This window comes from Crocodylus siamensis, chromosome 10 (assembly GCF_052110815.1).
Source record: "Crocodylus siamensis isolate JL-2025a chromosome 10, ASM5211081v1, whole genome shotgun sequence".
Taxonomy (NCBI): domain Eukaryota; kingdom Metazoa; phylum Chordata; order Crocodylia; family Crocodylidae; genus Crocodylus; species Crocodylus siamensis.
In genome coordinates this window covers 12840525-12854252 of record NC_143404.1, presented here as the reverse complement: position 1 = coordinate 12854252, position 13728 = coordinate 12840525, and the positions used below count along the sequence as shown (strand labels likewise).

Sequence of the window (13728 nt, the reverse complement as noted above, 5' to 3'; positions counted from 1 at the left end):
CCTTTTCTGGTGGTATTGAAATAAAACACAGTGCCTCAGTACGCACCTTAATTCTGTTTTAAACAATATTTATTCACTTGTGCAGTAGGGTAATGTTCTTACAAGTAATGGCTTTTCCTTTATCGTTGAAAGGGACACGATTATAAAATCTCTTGGTTGAATATAAACATGGTGGGTTAAGACTCAAAATATCAGAATTCTTCTTTATAAGGATTATTATAGTGGCTCAAACACTTTAGACCTCATCTCTGTACTCCCATGCACTGTGTGTACATGGATGGAAATGTGTTAGAGATGTTAGATTAGTCTATAGTTTAACTCTTGAAACAAGAAGTGTAAATGAATAATTTCATGCTCTTTCCCCCCACCTTTGTTTAGTATGTTGAAAGATGACTTAAAACTCAGTAGCAGTGAAGACAGTGACGTTGAACAGGTATGTTCCTTTAAGTACTGTACTAGTGTTTTAAGAAAGTTTAGAGGACACTATGTGTGTCGAATGGTTTTTAAAAACTATAATCCATGGCTGGCTGCAAATCAAGCTATCTTGTCAGGAGCAATTGACAGTTGAAAAGTAAGCTTTTCAGAAGAACTTTATTGTTTTGGGAATACATGATATGTTTTTGTGGGAGTTGTAATTTTGCCTTAGATTCCCAAATTTCCTTATTTACCAATTTTGGACCTTTTTTGTCAGCATAAAATGAATGTGAATGTACTGTAGAAGTCTAAACAAATAAAGAGACAAGGAGATGTATGCAGAACTAATTTTTGTTCTGTGGTGCCCTGCCATTTTAGGATTTTTTTTTATTTTTATTTTTTTGCTTTAACCACATTGGGAAAGGAACATGGAGTATAATAACATCTCTGCACATGAGTAGTTTAGGATCAGGGTGGTTTGTCCTAATATGTACATACGTTTCATACCAGATTTTCTTTTTCTGTAGCTACTACTGTAATAGTATCTTTATTCTAGGGAGATTGGTTCCTTCTTTGTCAATATTAACTGTACATGTCCTGAACTGGGCCCGCATCAACTTTTAATGTAGCCCTTTTCTGATAGCTATGTGCACTACCACAGTATTCCATGTAAATCTTTTCTTTTTGTTTCTAATCTTATCTTTTTGCTTCTAATTCCAAGTAATTTATCTTTTATCTAGAAAATTCTAATTGGGCATATTTTGCTTATTCTAAGGGAATATGAAGTAATACTTTTAGTTGCTTAATACCCACTGCATTGGACAACTGAGAAATAGCATTGGTGAACTTTACAATATATCCCATCCCCAGTCAGAAAATGATACATGAGATAGAGCCATTAGGACGCTCAGAGCGGTAGCAGGAATGCGTAAGACTCTGGGGAAAGAATAGTTCTTGTTTGCTGTGTGAAGGTGGAGAAAGCCATTCACTATGTGCTAATTCCCTATGTGTCAGAAGATAGTATTGTGAGGAGTTCACATCAGAGTTACTGTAGAGGCTCAATATTTTTATATTCTAAAGCCTTTAATAGTCTTTGCAATTTGATACAAAAGAGTACTAAAGTGCTGTTTTTTGTCTCCCTGTAGCACACATGCTATGAAGAAACAATTTATCGAAGCTTTGTCCTCACTTTGCTTTACTCTTCTAATTGCAGGATTGTGATAAGACAGTGCCAAGGAGTACACCTGGAAGGTAGGCATTCACAGTTGATTTTGGTGCAGCAAGTGAAATAGTGACATTTGGTTTGATTTGACTGACACCGTAGACTTTTTACCTGCATTAACCCAGTGGTGATTTTTTTAGTTGTCTCTTATCTACAATTTGTAGATAGTTATCAGCTAGAGAGAAAAAAAGGTCTAGTTATATAACAGGTAACATTCCTAGACTACTTACTGTACTCAGTTATGTAGAATTATTTTAGATTAATTAGAGTCTGTAATTTGATTTTTTTTCCTGTTGTAAGAAGGATTTAAGGGAAATGTATATGTCTTTGATAGTATTTGTTATTTTACATTTTTATCTTCCTCAGTAATTCTGAACCTTCACAGCATAATAGTGAAGGAGCAGATAACTCCAGGGATGACTCAAGCAGCCATAGTGGATCTGAAAGCAGTTCTGGATCTGACTCGGAAAGTGAAAGTAGTTCCAGTGACAGTGAGGCTAATGAGCCATCACAGAGTGCATCCCCTGAGGTAGGATTCATTACATCTTCAGCTATAATCTAGCTCCAATAGCATTTGAACATCACAGTCTGAGGTCTGATTCTGTTCTGAGAAAGAAGTAACAGTTTGAGAGGAGCTAATTTACCCTTACTTTAAAAGAAAATTTGACACACTTTTTGATTATTTTTAAAATTAATTCCATGTGCATCAGTAGCAGTTTGTCAGATAAGCTAAGTAAATTGCTCATTTAATTTGCAGCAGGCAGGGGCTGCTTACAGATGTGGGAAAAAATCAATACTTTACTTTCAGCTCAGCATGCCCCTGTGCTGAGCACAGCTCATGCCTAAAAGAAGCATTGCATTAGTTTGACCCAGCTCTTCAGTATCCGTATAGATTGGGCACGTTAGCAGGGTTTTTTGGCTCTTTTATCCAATAGCTGATTGAATCAGCTACTAGATAAAGTACCAAAAAGCCCTGCTGAAGCTTCCAATCTTTACAGACACTGAAGAGCCGGGGCAAACTAATGCACTTCCTCTTCCGGTAAAGCACTGTTTTGTTTTGGGGTTTTTTCATGTCTATCAGTGCCCTTAGTGCTTATCTTTGAAGTGTGTTCCCTACCACGTGACTCTGAGCCCAGGAGTTAAGCCTCCATAATAATGTTTTGAATTGATAAAGGTAGCTTGAAACGTGGCATACTGTAGCTTCAGTTCAGTCGATAAAGTTATGCTGTAGTCTGCTCAGGGGAGTGAGGGGAGGAAGGGATGTAAAATAGTAGAGAAATTAATTTGCTTCACTGCACTTGGGTCAACAACAGGCATAGTGCCTCCTTTCAACTATCACCAGTAGGCAGTTGTCAAGTCTTTCTGATATTCATCCTCTTCAGGTGAAGGGTTAGGAAGCTGTAGCTTACACAATGGCTTCCATGCATTGTACTTTGTTCAGTAGCAGAGTCAGCTTTCTGTGTCACCGTTACTTTGGTATACAATACAACATCGCTATTCTGGGGGGGAAAAGAGAAAAATCTATCTAATACTTCCCGATCTCCTTTTTAGCCTGAACCACCACCAACAAACAAGTGGCAACTCGACAACTGGCTGAACAAAGTGAATCCGCATAAAGTTTCACCAGCATCTTCTGTGGACAGTAATATCCCCTCCTCACAAGGTTACAAAAAAGAGAGGGAGAGATCAGGGCACAGGGAGTGGTTATGCTGATCAGAGTGGGCCCAAGGATTCCATTTCTTCCACTCCTGGGAGAGATTCCAAAACTACTCAAAAAGGATCAGAGAGCAGTCGCGGCAGGCTGAAGTCACCTGCACAGAGTGATAGTGTGACGCAGAGGAGAACTGTAGGTAAAAAACAGCCCAAGAAAGCAGAAAAGGCAGCTGTAGAAGAGCCCAGAGGGGGTCTTAAAATAGAAAGTGAAACACCAGTAGACATGGCAAAAAACATGCCCTCAAACAGGCATAAGGCAGCCACAAAAGGTTCCAGAAAACCCAACATAAAGAAAGAACCCAAATCTTCTCCTCGACCTACAGCAGAGAAAAAGAAATACAAGCCTTCAAGCAAACCATCCCAGAAATCCAGGGAATTCATAGAAACAGATACCTCATCCTCTGATTCTGATGAAAATGAGAGCCTGCCTCCTTCCTCACAAACCCCCAAATACTCTGAGAGCAATAGGACTCCAGTTAAATCTTCCATGGAGGAGGATGAAGGCTTTTATCGGCCAAGAATATTCTCTCCTATGGAAGAGAAAGAACTACTTTCACCGCTCAGTGATCCTGATGAAAGGTACCCACTTGTTGTGAAGATCGACCTGAGCCTCTTATCTAGAATACCAGGGAAGCCTTACAAGGATGCTGATCCACCCAAAGTTGAGAAGAAAAGTGTGCCGGAGAAGCAGACAAAAGAGTCCCAGAAACAACCCTCTGACAAAAATTCCACCAAAGGCAAAAGGAAGCATAAAGTAGGTGATTTTTTCATTCATTTAGAAAAATGTCTGTATTCTCAGTCTCTTGATGACTTGCTAGTGGGATGAGATGTATAGTCACAAAGCAGAGAGAGTGCCCAGTTCTAGTGACCTCTGTGCTTGATTTAAGTGGTGGTGAAGATTCGCTCCCGTGTCTAGACCGGAAGAAGACGACTGATCAGACTTCTATTGAAGACGATCCTTTCTTAGTGACTCTAGCTCTGGCACTGATGGGTCAGTTAATGGGCTGGCCAAAAATGTATTGTAGTAGCCTTTTTTGCCTGGTCATGCTTTCAGTTATAAAGAGAATGCAGGAATCTTTGAGGTACTTTGAGGCCAATATATATTGGCCTTTCGTTTGGGCCAATTGATCCCACGCTGGTCTGTCTCCTTGTGGCGTAGGCTAGATTGTTCTGTCCTATATATTGCAAACGGGCCATGTCTACAGAGATGCTGACTTCGTGGTTGGATCACATGGCAGAAAGTGTAACGTGATGCAACTGCACAGTCAGCGTCCTGTGTAGATGTAGCCACAGTGTGCTGAATTGTTCTGAAAATGGAAATCATTACAAAGGGCAAGTAACCTGTAAATTTGAAACTCTGTCCCAATAGATTTCTGCTAATGTTACTCAGAATGATGATGACAACAGAGCCAGTGAAAGCAAGAAAACTAAACTGGAAGAAAAGGCTTCATCAGGCCACAAGACCTCCAGCAGCAGAGAGTGAGTATCTATAGGATTATCTGGCTGTTCTTACTATATAAAGTTTCGTATGTACTGAGGAGAAGCTTAATACCCACCTCCCGTGTGTGTGTGTGTGCATGTCTATGTGAAAATCTCTTCCTTGAGTATCTGCTTGCCATCACTTCAAAATAAAAAAATTGGAATCTGCTTGCTGCTCATTGGGCAAGATTTTGTGTACTCATTTTTCAGACTCTGCATTTTTACCTGCAATTTTTTCAGCTGTAGCTGATCAGGATCCTTGTATTTCCAAGAACCAAACACATTGGGGTGCTATTTACTCTGAACAGATGACAATTGGTTGGTTTATTTGACAATTTAACTCCTTCAGTACAAAATAGTTTATTTTTTTTGTCAAGGGTTAGTAGTTCTGGGAAAGTTTATTCTTCTATATTAACCTTAATAAAGGCCAGGGATTTTTTGGTAGAAAGAAAATTAGATCAGTACTAACATAAGTATGGCCTTGTAAATCTTCAGTTTGCTAAGCAATACTCAAAAATTAACGTGGTGTTTGCAAGATGGGCACCATTTTTTGGAGTGAAAAGATATCATAACTGAGAATAAATGGCTTAACTTGGAAAGAAGGCCAATTGATGGTCTCTTGATTTAAAAAAAAAAAATAATACAGAGTTCATATTGGGATGACTGGAAGTTAAAGCTAACATGGAACTGACAAAATGTTAGCTTTGTAATTATATTCACATCCTTACAGGTTTGCAATGAGGCTAGGTCATTGGTGCAAATTAGTGAGGTTTTCTTGCACTTTTTTTTAGCTAGTGAGTGACAATTTGGTAATTGGTGGATTTTCTTTATAGCTTCTCTTAAATATGTGTTCTGTTTCACATTACACATTGAAAACTAACACAGCTATACAGAGGAGAGGAACATGGTCCTTTGCACTTAAGCGCAAGAAACTTTTTTTTTTCAATAACTATATCCAAGAAATTGCAGCAAGTCAACTCTGTCTTACCCTTGAGCCTCTGTGATACTTATCTAACCGCTCTGTATTACCAGAGCATAATCCAAAACTTAATTTAATTGTTGTTGATTATTTGGAGATTTTCAGAGTGGCTCTGTGATTGACATGCAGTTTTTTCAGTTTTTGTTAGGAGTATACTTATTCTTGGTGGTGTTTATTTTGATAGTACAAGACTGAATATGTTTAAGATTAGCATAAAATGTGTATGTTAATTCTAGATATATATCAAAGAATCTATTACTATGTAAATAGTTGTCCCAATTGCCTTGCTTTCCCAAGTGAAAAGTAGGTTAGGAAGTAGGATCTTTGCTGTGGTGGTGACAGTGATAGCCCTTCAGAGGTTAAGGTGGAAGTGGGAATCCTAGAGGGATGAACTGAGGTAGCTTTCCCTTTTCGTGGAGCTGATAGCGCACATTCTGTTTTCTTAGTCTGGGAGCTCTGAGCAAAGTCTTACTTTGCTTCAGTAGACAGGCTGGCGCTATCAGTTAGCCTCTCAGGTCATAAATGTTTGTTCTTGTGAGTAGTATTATAGGGATGTGGCTTTCTAGCTGGAACCCATCTACTTCCTTTTCAAGTCAGAACAAGAATCAAATGGTAAAAAACAAGCTCAGTCTGGTTTGCCAAAAGCCATTCATTAGAGTTAAGAAATGAAGAATAATTATCCCTTTCTGCAGACTAAGTTGAAGCAACTCTAACTGTTCTAGCAAACAAAATTTGACCTTTTTATTTTGTACAGGTCTTCAAAGCAAGGTGCAGTTAAAGAGAAGGATCTGCTACCTTCTCCTGCAGCCCCAGTCCCTCAGAAAGATCCTAAACAAGAACATGGGTCCCGGAAAAGAACAGTCAGTCAATCATCTTCCTTAAAATCAAGCAGCAACAGTAATAAGGAGAGTAGCAGCAGCAGTAAAAGTAACTCTTCCTCATCCAAACAAAAAAAGACAGAAGGGAAAAGTTCTAGTAATTCCAAGGAAGCCAAGGTAAGGGGTTTCTGTTTTTCTGCTTCTCAGTTTGGCGTGGCTGTGTATATAAAGCTAGTAGGATTTGTTTTCAGAGTTAGATGTGCATTAAATCTAAATTAAACTTCTGCCTTCTAATAGTGCCCAAGCTATAGGTTATAAAGATGAATGCAAATGGAAAATAATTGGGTAGGTATTTAATGGAAGGCCAGTACCTACCCAAGCCAGAATATTAATAATAGAGTGAAAATGTGTAAAGTGCTTTTCTAATTACAGAAGTTACTTATTAGCAGACAAATCTATTTCAAATGGTTCCACAGAATCATAGAAAATTAAGGTTGGAAGGGACCTGAGGAAGTCATTTAGTCCAGTCCCCTGCTCAAAGCAGGACCATTCCCAACTAGCTCATCCCAGCCAAGGCTTTGTCTAGCTGGGTCTTAAAGACCTTAAAATCCTTACAGCGTTTCTTACAAAGTTGCTTGTGTAAAATTTAAAACAAGCAGTAATATGGTACTTATAGTTAAAGCTTGAGTACAGTGAATTATTTATTTCCGGACTATAAAGGAATAGTTTAAATCGATTCTCTTGGGCTAAGGACAGACATTACACACAAACCGGTTTAAGTGATCAGAAACTGGTTTAAACCAGTAACAGAACAGAAGTTCAGTGCACATAAAGCAGTTTCAAAATGGCCAAAACCAATTTGAGATGAACTTGGTTGAATGTAGTATCGGACTTAACTGATCTGAGCTCAGAATGGTTTATGCAACTCCTGTCCCAGCCCCATTCCTAGTTTAAGTTTAAACCGGGGTTCCCCAGCATCCCGGCATGCTCTCTGGGCTGGGCTCTCTGCTCCAGCAGAGTAGGGCTGGTTCTGCCCTTGTGCTCCCCAGCCAGAGCAGGGACAGGCAGGGGTGGGGGTCTGGCCAGAGGCTGGCCCCAGAAAGGAGCAGGTTTATTTCCCAACCCTTCCGAAACCTTCCCCCTTTCATGATAAGCGAGCTCAGCCCGCCCCCCCCAGCCAGTACTGACCTGCATTACCTGTCCCAGTGGCACAGACTAGAGACGGGAACCGCCTGGCACTCCTCCCTCGCCACTGCAGTGGTGGGGTGGGGCCTCTAAATGCTGGCTGGCATGGCCCCTGAGGCAGAGGAGGGGTTATTCCCCTTGTGCCCCCCAGAGGACCACAGTGAGGTCTGCCCGCCCCGGCTGCTGCTTGCTGCTTGTGTGGGAGAAGCAGCAAGCACCCCTGTCACGGTGTCCTAGAGCACGAGCTTCTTCCCAGCAGGGGGGCTGTGCTATGGGGCAGGGAGAGCTGCTGCAGATTGTGTGAGGCAAGCAGTGGCAGCACTAGGGGGGTGATGGCCCCGTCTGAGCCCCAGTGCGGCTGCCTGCCCCACGCAGTCCGCAGTAGCTCTGATCCCCACTTGCAGCCCTCCAACCGGGAAGAGGCTTGTGCTCCCCAGATACCAGGACAGGGGATACTGCCCCATCAGGGCCCTGTCCCCTCGCTGCTCCAGCAGCAGGGTTGGAGGTCGGCCAACATGGCCCCCTAGGCAAGGGGCAGGGAGAGGCGTTATTTCTACCCCCCCATTTGGCAAAGGGGGCAGGAGGGGGCTTATCCTGCCACTTGCCCCACACAGGGGTCAAGTGGGAGTCAGGGCAGGCAGACCCTGGCTGTGGTCCTCCAGGGTCAGTGGGGATAGAGGGGGGGAATAACCTTCCTCCCTGCCCCCTCTGTCTAATGGGCCCTGCTGGCTGGCGTTTGGCCACCCTGCCCAACTACTGCAGAAGCGAGGGGGGGGTGCCCGGTGGACCCTGGCTCAGGTCCTGCTGGCAGGACAGGGAGTGGAGAATTTAATCCCCTCCCTGGCCAGTTCACTCTAAGGTACTGCCAGGGCTGGCCACGCTCCCCCCCCCCCAGCACATCCCTGCAGCCGACAGTTGCTCTAGTGCTCCCCAGCTCCTGACCTGAGCCACTTCAGGCATGTACCTGCATTTCATGAATGTCTCTACTTGCAACCTGGTTCAAACTAGGCAGGTTAGACTGACCTGCAAGGATTAAACCAATTCAGGCTCTGGCTTTTTGAGTGTCTGTCCCTAGTCACGAGGCTTTGCTAGGCTCTAGGTCCTGTCAGAGGCCTATAAGGCTAGTCTTGCTCGTTCATTCTGACAGCCACCCCAGGATAGTCCTAGTTACTGTAGTCCAGAAGTGTAAAAGGGTCAGTCAGAGGAGAAAAAGGGGATGAAAAAGGAAGCTACTGTAAAGAAAATTCTTTAAAAATACCTATTTCAGTAGGATATTGTTTGAAGACTGAATTTGGGAAAATAGGTCTTGAGGTAAAAATTAAGGTCAAATCCAGGAAGAAGATGGATTGTACTTGAAACTAAGTCTTTTGGTAGATTTTACATTTTATCATGCCATTTAACAGTTAACGCGCAACATATATTCAACAAATTTATTGAATCATAAAATGACAGATCAGCCACAAAGGTGTTCCCCATTAAATGTTCCATTAATGTTCCTCAATAAATATCTTTGTGGCTGGTTTCTGTGGTGCTTTAATTTGAACATCTGGTATGTTAAGCCTTGCTGTGCAACCTGCAGGTGGGACTGCATGTCAAGGCTGGTAAGGTGCTGATGCAAGGGAAGCACAACTGTTGGGGTTGAGCACTAGATGGCTGTGTCTTGGATTCAGGGACTGTCCCCTGCCTGATCCTGATGATCAGTTGAGATCGGGCAGGTGGTAGCCCAAACTCCCGATGCTAAGCTTCCTGTGCATCAGCAGTCACGTGACTGGGATATGAAGAATTTTATGTCTGATTCTTACTGGTACATGCACTGTCAAGTGGCAAGACTTTTTTTTTACCAAAGCAAACCTGGCTGCTTTAATCCATAGGGCTATGGAGTGCATCAGGGGATGTTAGTGCAAGCCTATCCTGAGTCACATGCAACATACAAGTGAAAACTTGACAATCATGGTAGATGTTATGTATGTTGCTTTAGTTTACAGACCCAATTAACTGCAGATCTCAGTGATGCTTGAGAAATGTTTTGAAATTATCAAAAACTGGTATCGTGAGCATCGATTTTCAGGATGAAGCAGCAAATGGATGTAGGAGTGGAGTAACAGAACTTGATCAGAATAGGGAATGACTGGATTATCTAAACAAAGAGTGCAGCCATGTTACCTCAGTGCTAACTTCATCAGCTATTATGAGTCATGTAGGGGTTGATTGGTGAGTGTCAGGATGGGAATCTTCTGGGGAATTTGTAGGTTGTACAAGGTTGTGTTTTATATTCAGTAGCCTCTTTCTTTCTGTGTTAGTACTGAACCATGTTTGGCCCTGTTTTTAATTTTAGTCTTTGGCAATTCATTTAGATTTTAATAATTCCTCTCTCAAAATAGCATAGTTTTCTAAAGTGCCACTGAACAATTGCTATAGTTACCTATTTTCTAGGTGAAAATAAACAGTATATTGCTCTATAAGCCCGTCTTCAAGCACTCTGAAAGCCCTCTAGATTAAAGTTTAATATAAACTTAAATTATGTTAAAAAAAAAAAAAAGGTACATTGATACATCAATCCATATAGTGTCCATACTGATAAAAGGCAAATTGACATTATCAGCAATTGGCCTTTTTGGCTGATGTGGCCAGTAATGTTGCCGATAAATGCTGCATGGATACATGCAGCTCCAGCATGCACGCAGCCAGCCTAGCGGCTTGGAGAGTGGCATCCAGCTGGTAAGTGTTGTAGAGGGAAGTTTGGGGGGGAGGGGTGTACAGATCAAGGCCCTTATGGTAAGGGAGGGAGTGGGGCTGGAGCAGGTGCTGCCCAGCCGGGGTGGGGCATCAGACAGCCGTGAGCAGCTCATCTGGGGGAGTATGGGAGGCAGGCAGCCATAGCGTGCCCCTCCCTGCCCTGTGCCACTGCTGCATAGTCCAAGCATGGCCTTGGCCCAGGGGGGAACATGCAGTGGTGGGAGCCACCCCCCTCCCCACCAGAGAAACAACTTGCAGCTCTGTCCTGTGTCCTGCCCCACCCCGGCTGGGCAGTGCCTGGCCCTGTCCCAGTCCCACTCCCTCCCTCATCGCAGGAGCCTCAATCTGCCACCCCACACCCCTTGCCTCCCCAGCAGACTTACCAGCCAGACGCTGCTCTCCATGCTGCTGGGCTGCATATTGGCAATTGGATTGGTATTGGCCAATATGGCTCATTGAATAATTAGCCATCGGTGTTGGCCCAAAAAATCTTTATTGGTGCACCCCTAGAAAAAAACTAATTCATGGTCCTGGAAATCCAGGCTTGCTGGAAACAGTCTGCTGGTCTTGAATATAGGGAACTAAGTGACTTCTAATATCATAGAGCATATTCATCATCTTCCCCCTTCATTTGCTGTGTCATATTTTGCTGAAGCCGTATGATTTTAAGGACAGGGTTGAAATGCCTCTATGAAGGGACACTGAGTTTTTGAGAAATAAAAATAGGACCCCTAACTTGATCCTCTCTAGCAATAAAAACATTGGGGGGGAGGGGCGTGATTCTTGCTAAAAGAAATGGGAACGTAGTAAATAATTTGCTTCACCTCACTGGTGGGATAGGATAAGCAGGGTTCTGACAATTTTTAAAAAGCATAGGGAAGGGGACTGCAGTTGTGCTAGCAACCTTTGACTAGATCCTTTGCTCTGGCAGAGATCCAATTACTGTGACAAGCTTGTTAAGAAGCCTGTTACAGTGTTGTTTCTCTGTCTGGCTCTGCTCCAGCGTATGATGATGATGAAGCATCGTGAAGGGGAGAGGCCCTGGAAGCCAAGACGATTTACATATGGTAATTGTGAATGGGAATTAGCTCCTAGAAAACTGATCTTCTAGGTTTCATTTAATAAACATGCGGCCACAGGAGGAACTTTAAAACTTCAGCTGCTTTTATATTTATTATCTGGCTATTTTTTCCCACCCCTCAGGAAAAGGTTCTAAACAATTCATCAAACTGCCCTCCTGCATCTACTCCAGCTACAGAGAGCTCCAAGTCCCGAAGAGCGAAGCTTGTCTTTGATGAGAGGTGAGAGCAGTTAAAAGGTGCTCTGCACATTTTTTCCTCTTCCTTTCAGAGGGATGCTAATTTCAGTGTGTAACGCCTACAAATGTATACCTTCTTCCCTGTAGATAGGGTTGTTCTTTGTCATACAAAAGTGTTGTGAAAATGCTCTTTTTTGATTTGGAGACCTGCATTCTGCTCCTCTATCAGTGTGCCTGTCTGACGTGCATGTCTCTTATTTGGCAAGTAGTTGGTTCAGTCACTGGGAGGGAAGGAAGGAACACTACATTCCTGCTCAGCGTGAGATGAGCAAACAGTGGACTTGGCCAGTATGTGGTTGTCCCTGTCTGTCTGTTTTTAGAAATGCTGACTATCCCACAACAGCCTAGCAGACCAATATTGCTACCGGTTGATCCTTTCTGCACTGTTAGCTTTCTCTGCAGTCAGTGACTGCTATCATTCATTAAAGAGGGGTGTCTTGATTCTGGAATTGCCTTGCTTTTACAAGAGCTGGAATGTGGAGTCATTTCGTCCTCTGCTATCAAAATATTTTGTTGAGAACACAAATTATTAAATATATGTCCAAATGAATAAATTCCACTCCTTATAGAATAAGGCCTTAATGTTTCATTTAGAGATTTCACTGTCCCTTATAGTTTTTCTTTTTTACTTTTAATCAGCTAATTCAAGGCTATCTTAAAACTGTTTTCTGGATGAAATACGTTTTTAGAAGCAAACTGTATTCCTTGCCAATATAAGAAGAGCAGGCTACTCAGAGCCATATGGAAATAAGCAATCCAAGTCCAGTGTCCGTTATCTTCTGTGTGCATTCACAGACAAACTCAGTTGCAATAGACTTAAAGTTTAACATATATACCAGTAATTTAGAGTAAACTATATTTGAAGGGGTAGGGGTTGTAATTATCCCTAAATAAAATGTTAAAGCCAGAAGACTGAATTTAGGGAAAACTTAAGAAATATATATTAAGGTATGGAAAAGCACAAGTTCATGTAAACATCTGTCTTGATGTGACATTTTGTGTATCATGATTATCATTAACTATATTAGTTTTTGTGATTCTAGACCCAGCTGAACTGGGTTTTATGGATACAGTATGTTCCCCACCCCCCTCTCTCATGTTGTTAACTGGAACCTCCATAATATATGAGAGTCACTTGAGTGGGGTATTCATAAAATGTTACTTCAAATGCAACACAGTTTATTCAATGCTTACTAATTTGGGTAAAACAGGAGAAAGATTAAGTCAATCTACTAGTATGTTTGGAAAGGTTTTAGTCGATCAGCCTGTAACTATGGTGTAAAAATGTGTAACTAAGCCTCGGTGGGACCTTCATTAGGTCATGAAGCCACTTCATTTTAAGGTCAACTATAATAATTTTTAAATCAATCTCTGAACATACTACTTTTGTTTTTAATATTTCACATCTACTAATGTGAACCTTTGCCATACAGATGGTAAGTTATGCACTTGCATATTATGACAGATAGCTTGTTCATTGGTATCATCTTTCATATGTAGTTTTTTTGGTATGCAGTACAGTAAAGTGAATTGGACAAATCTAGTGACATTTATTGACAGTCTCAAAATATTATGAGAGCGCTGGTGGAAAAGAGCATTTTTACACATTGAAAGGGCTTTATGACACTATGCATCCTGTGATTTAAGGTAGGGAGACAAAGTCAAACCAAAAGATACCAAAGTTATGAAGCTTGACACCTAGAAGACCTTGTGAAATAGGTTTTATTCAACACATTTATTTCTTTATTGTAGGTCTTACTCGGCTGATCACTATTTACAGGAAGCAAAGAAGTTAAAGCATAATGCAGATGCACTGGTAAGCAGAACTGAAAATGTTTGTCAAGTGGTTGCACATGATGCTGGA

The 13728-nt window shown here is 41.9% G+C and overlaps 1 protein-coding gene across 1 annotated transcript in view; it reads left to right on the top strand.

Moving 5' to 3' along the window:
* AFF4 (ALF transcription elongation factor 4) overlaps nucleotides 1-13728 on the top strand; it is a 79433-nt gene that overhangs the window by 54270 nt on the left and 11435 nt on the right. The window contains 9 exon segments of the mRNA XM_090064518.1: nucleotides 379-433; nucleotides 1628-1665; nucleotides 2003-2165; nucleotides 3188-3313; nucleotides 3315-4103; nucleotides 4719-4828; nucleotides 6562-6802; nucleotides 11750-11847; nucleotides 13617-13680. Coding sequence (XP_089920644.1) covers nucleotides 379-433; nucleotides 1628-1665; nucleotides 2003-2165; nucleotides 3188-3313; nucleotides 3315-4103; nucleotides 4719-4828; nucleotides 6562-6802; nucleotides 11750-11847; nucleotides 13617-13680 — 1684 coding nt within the window.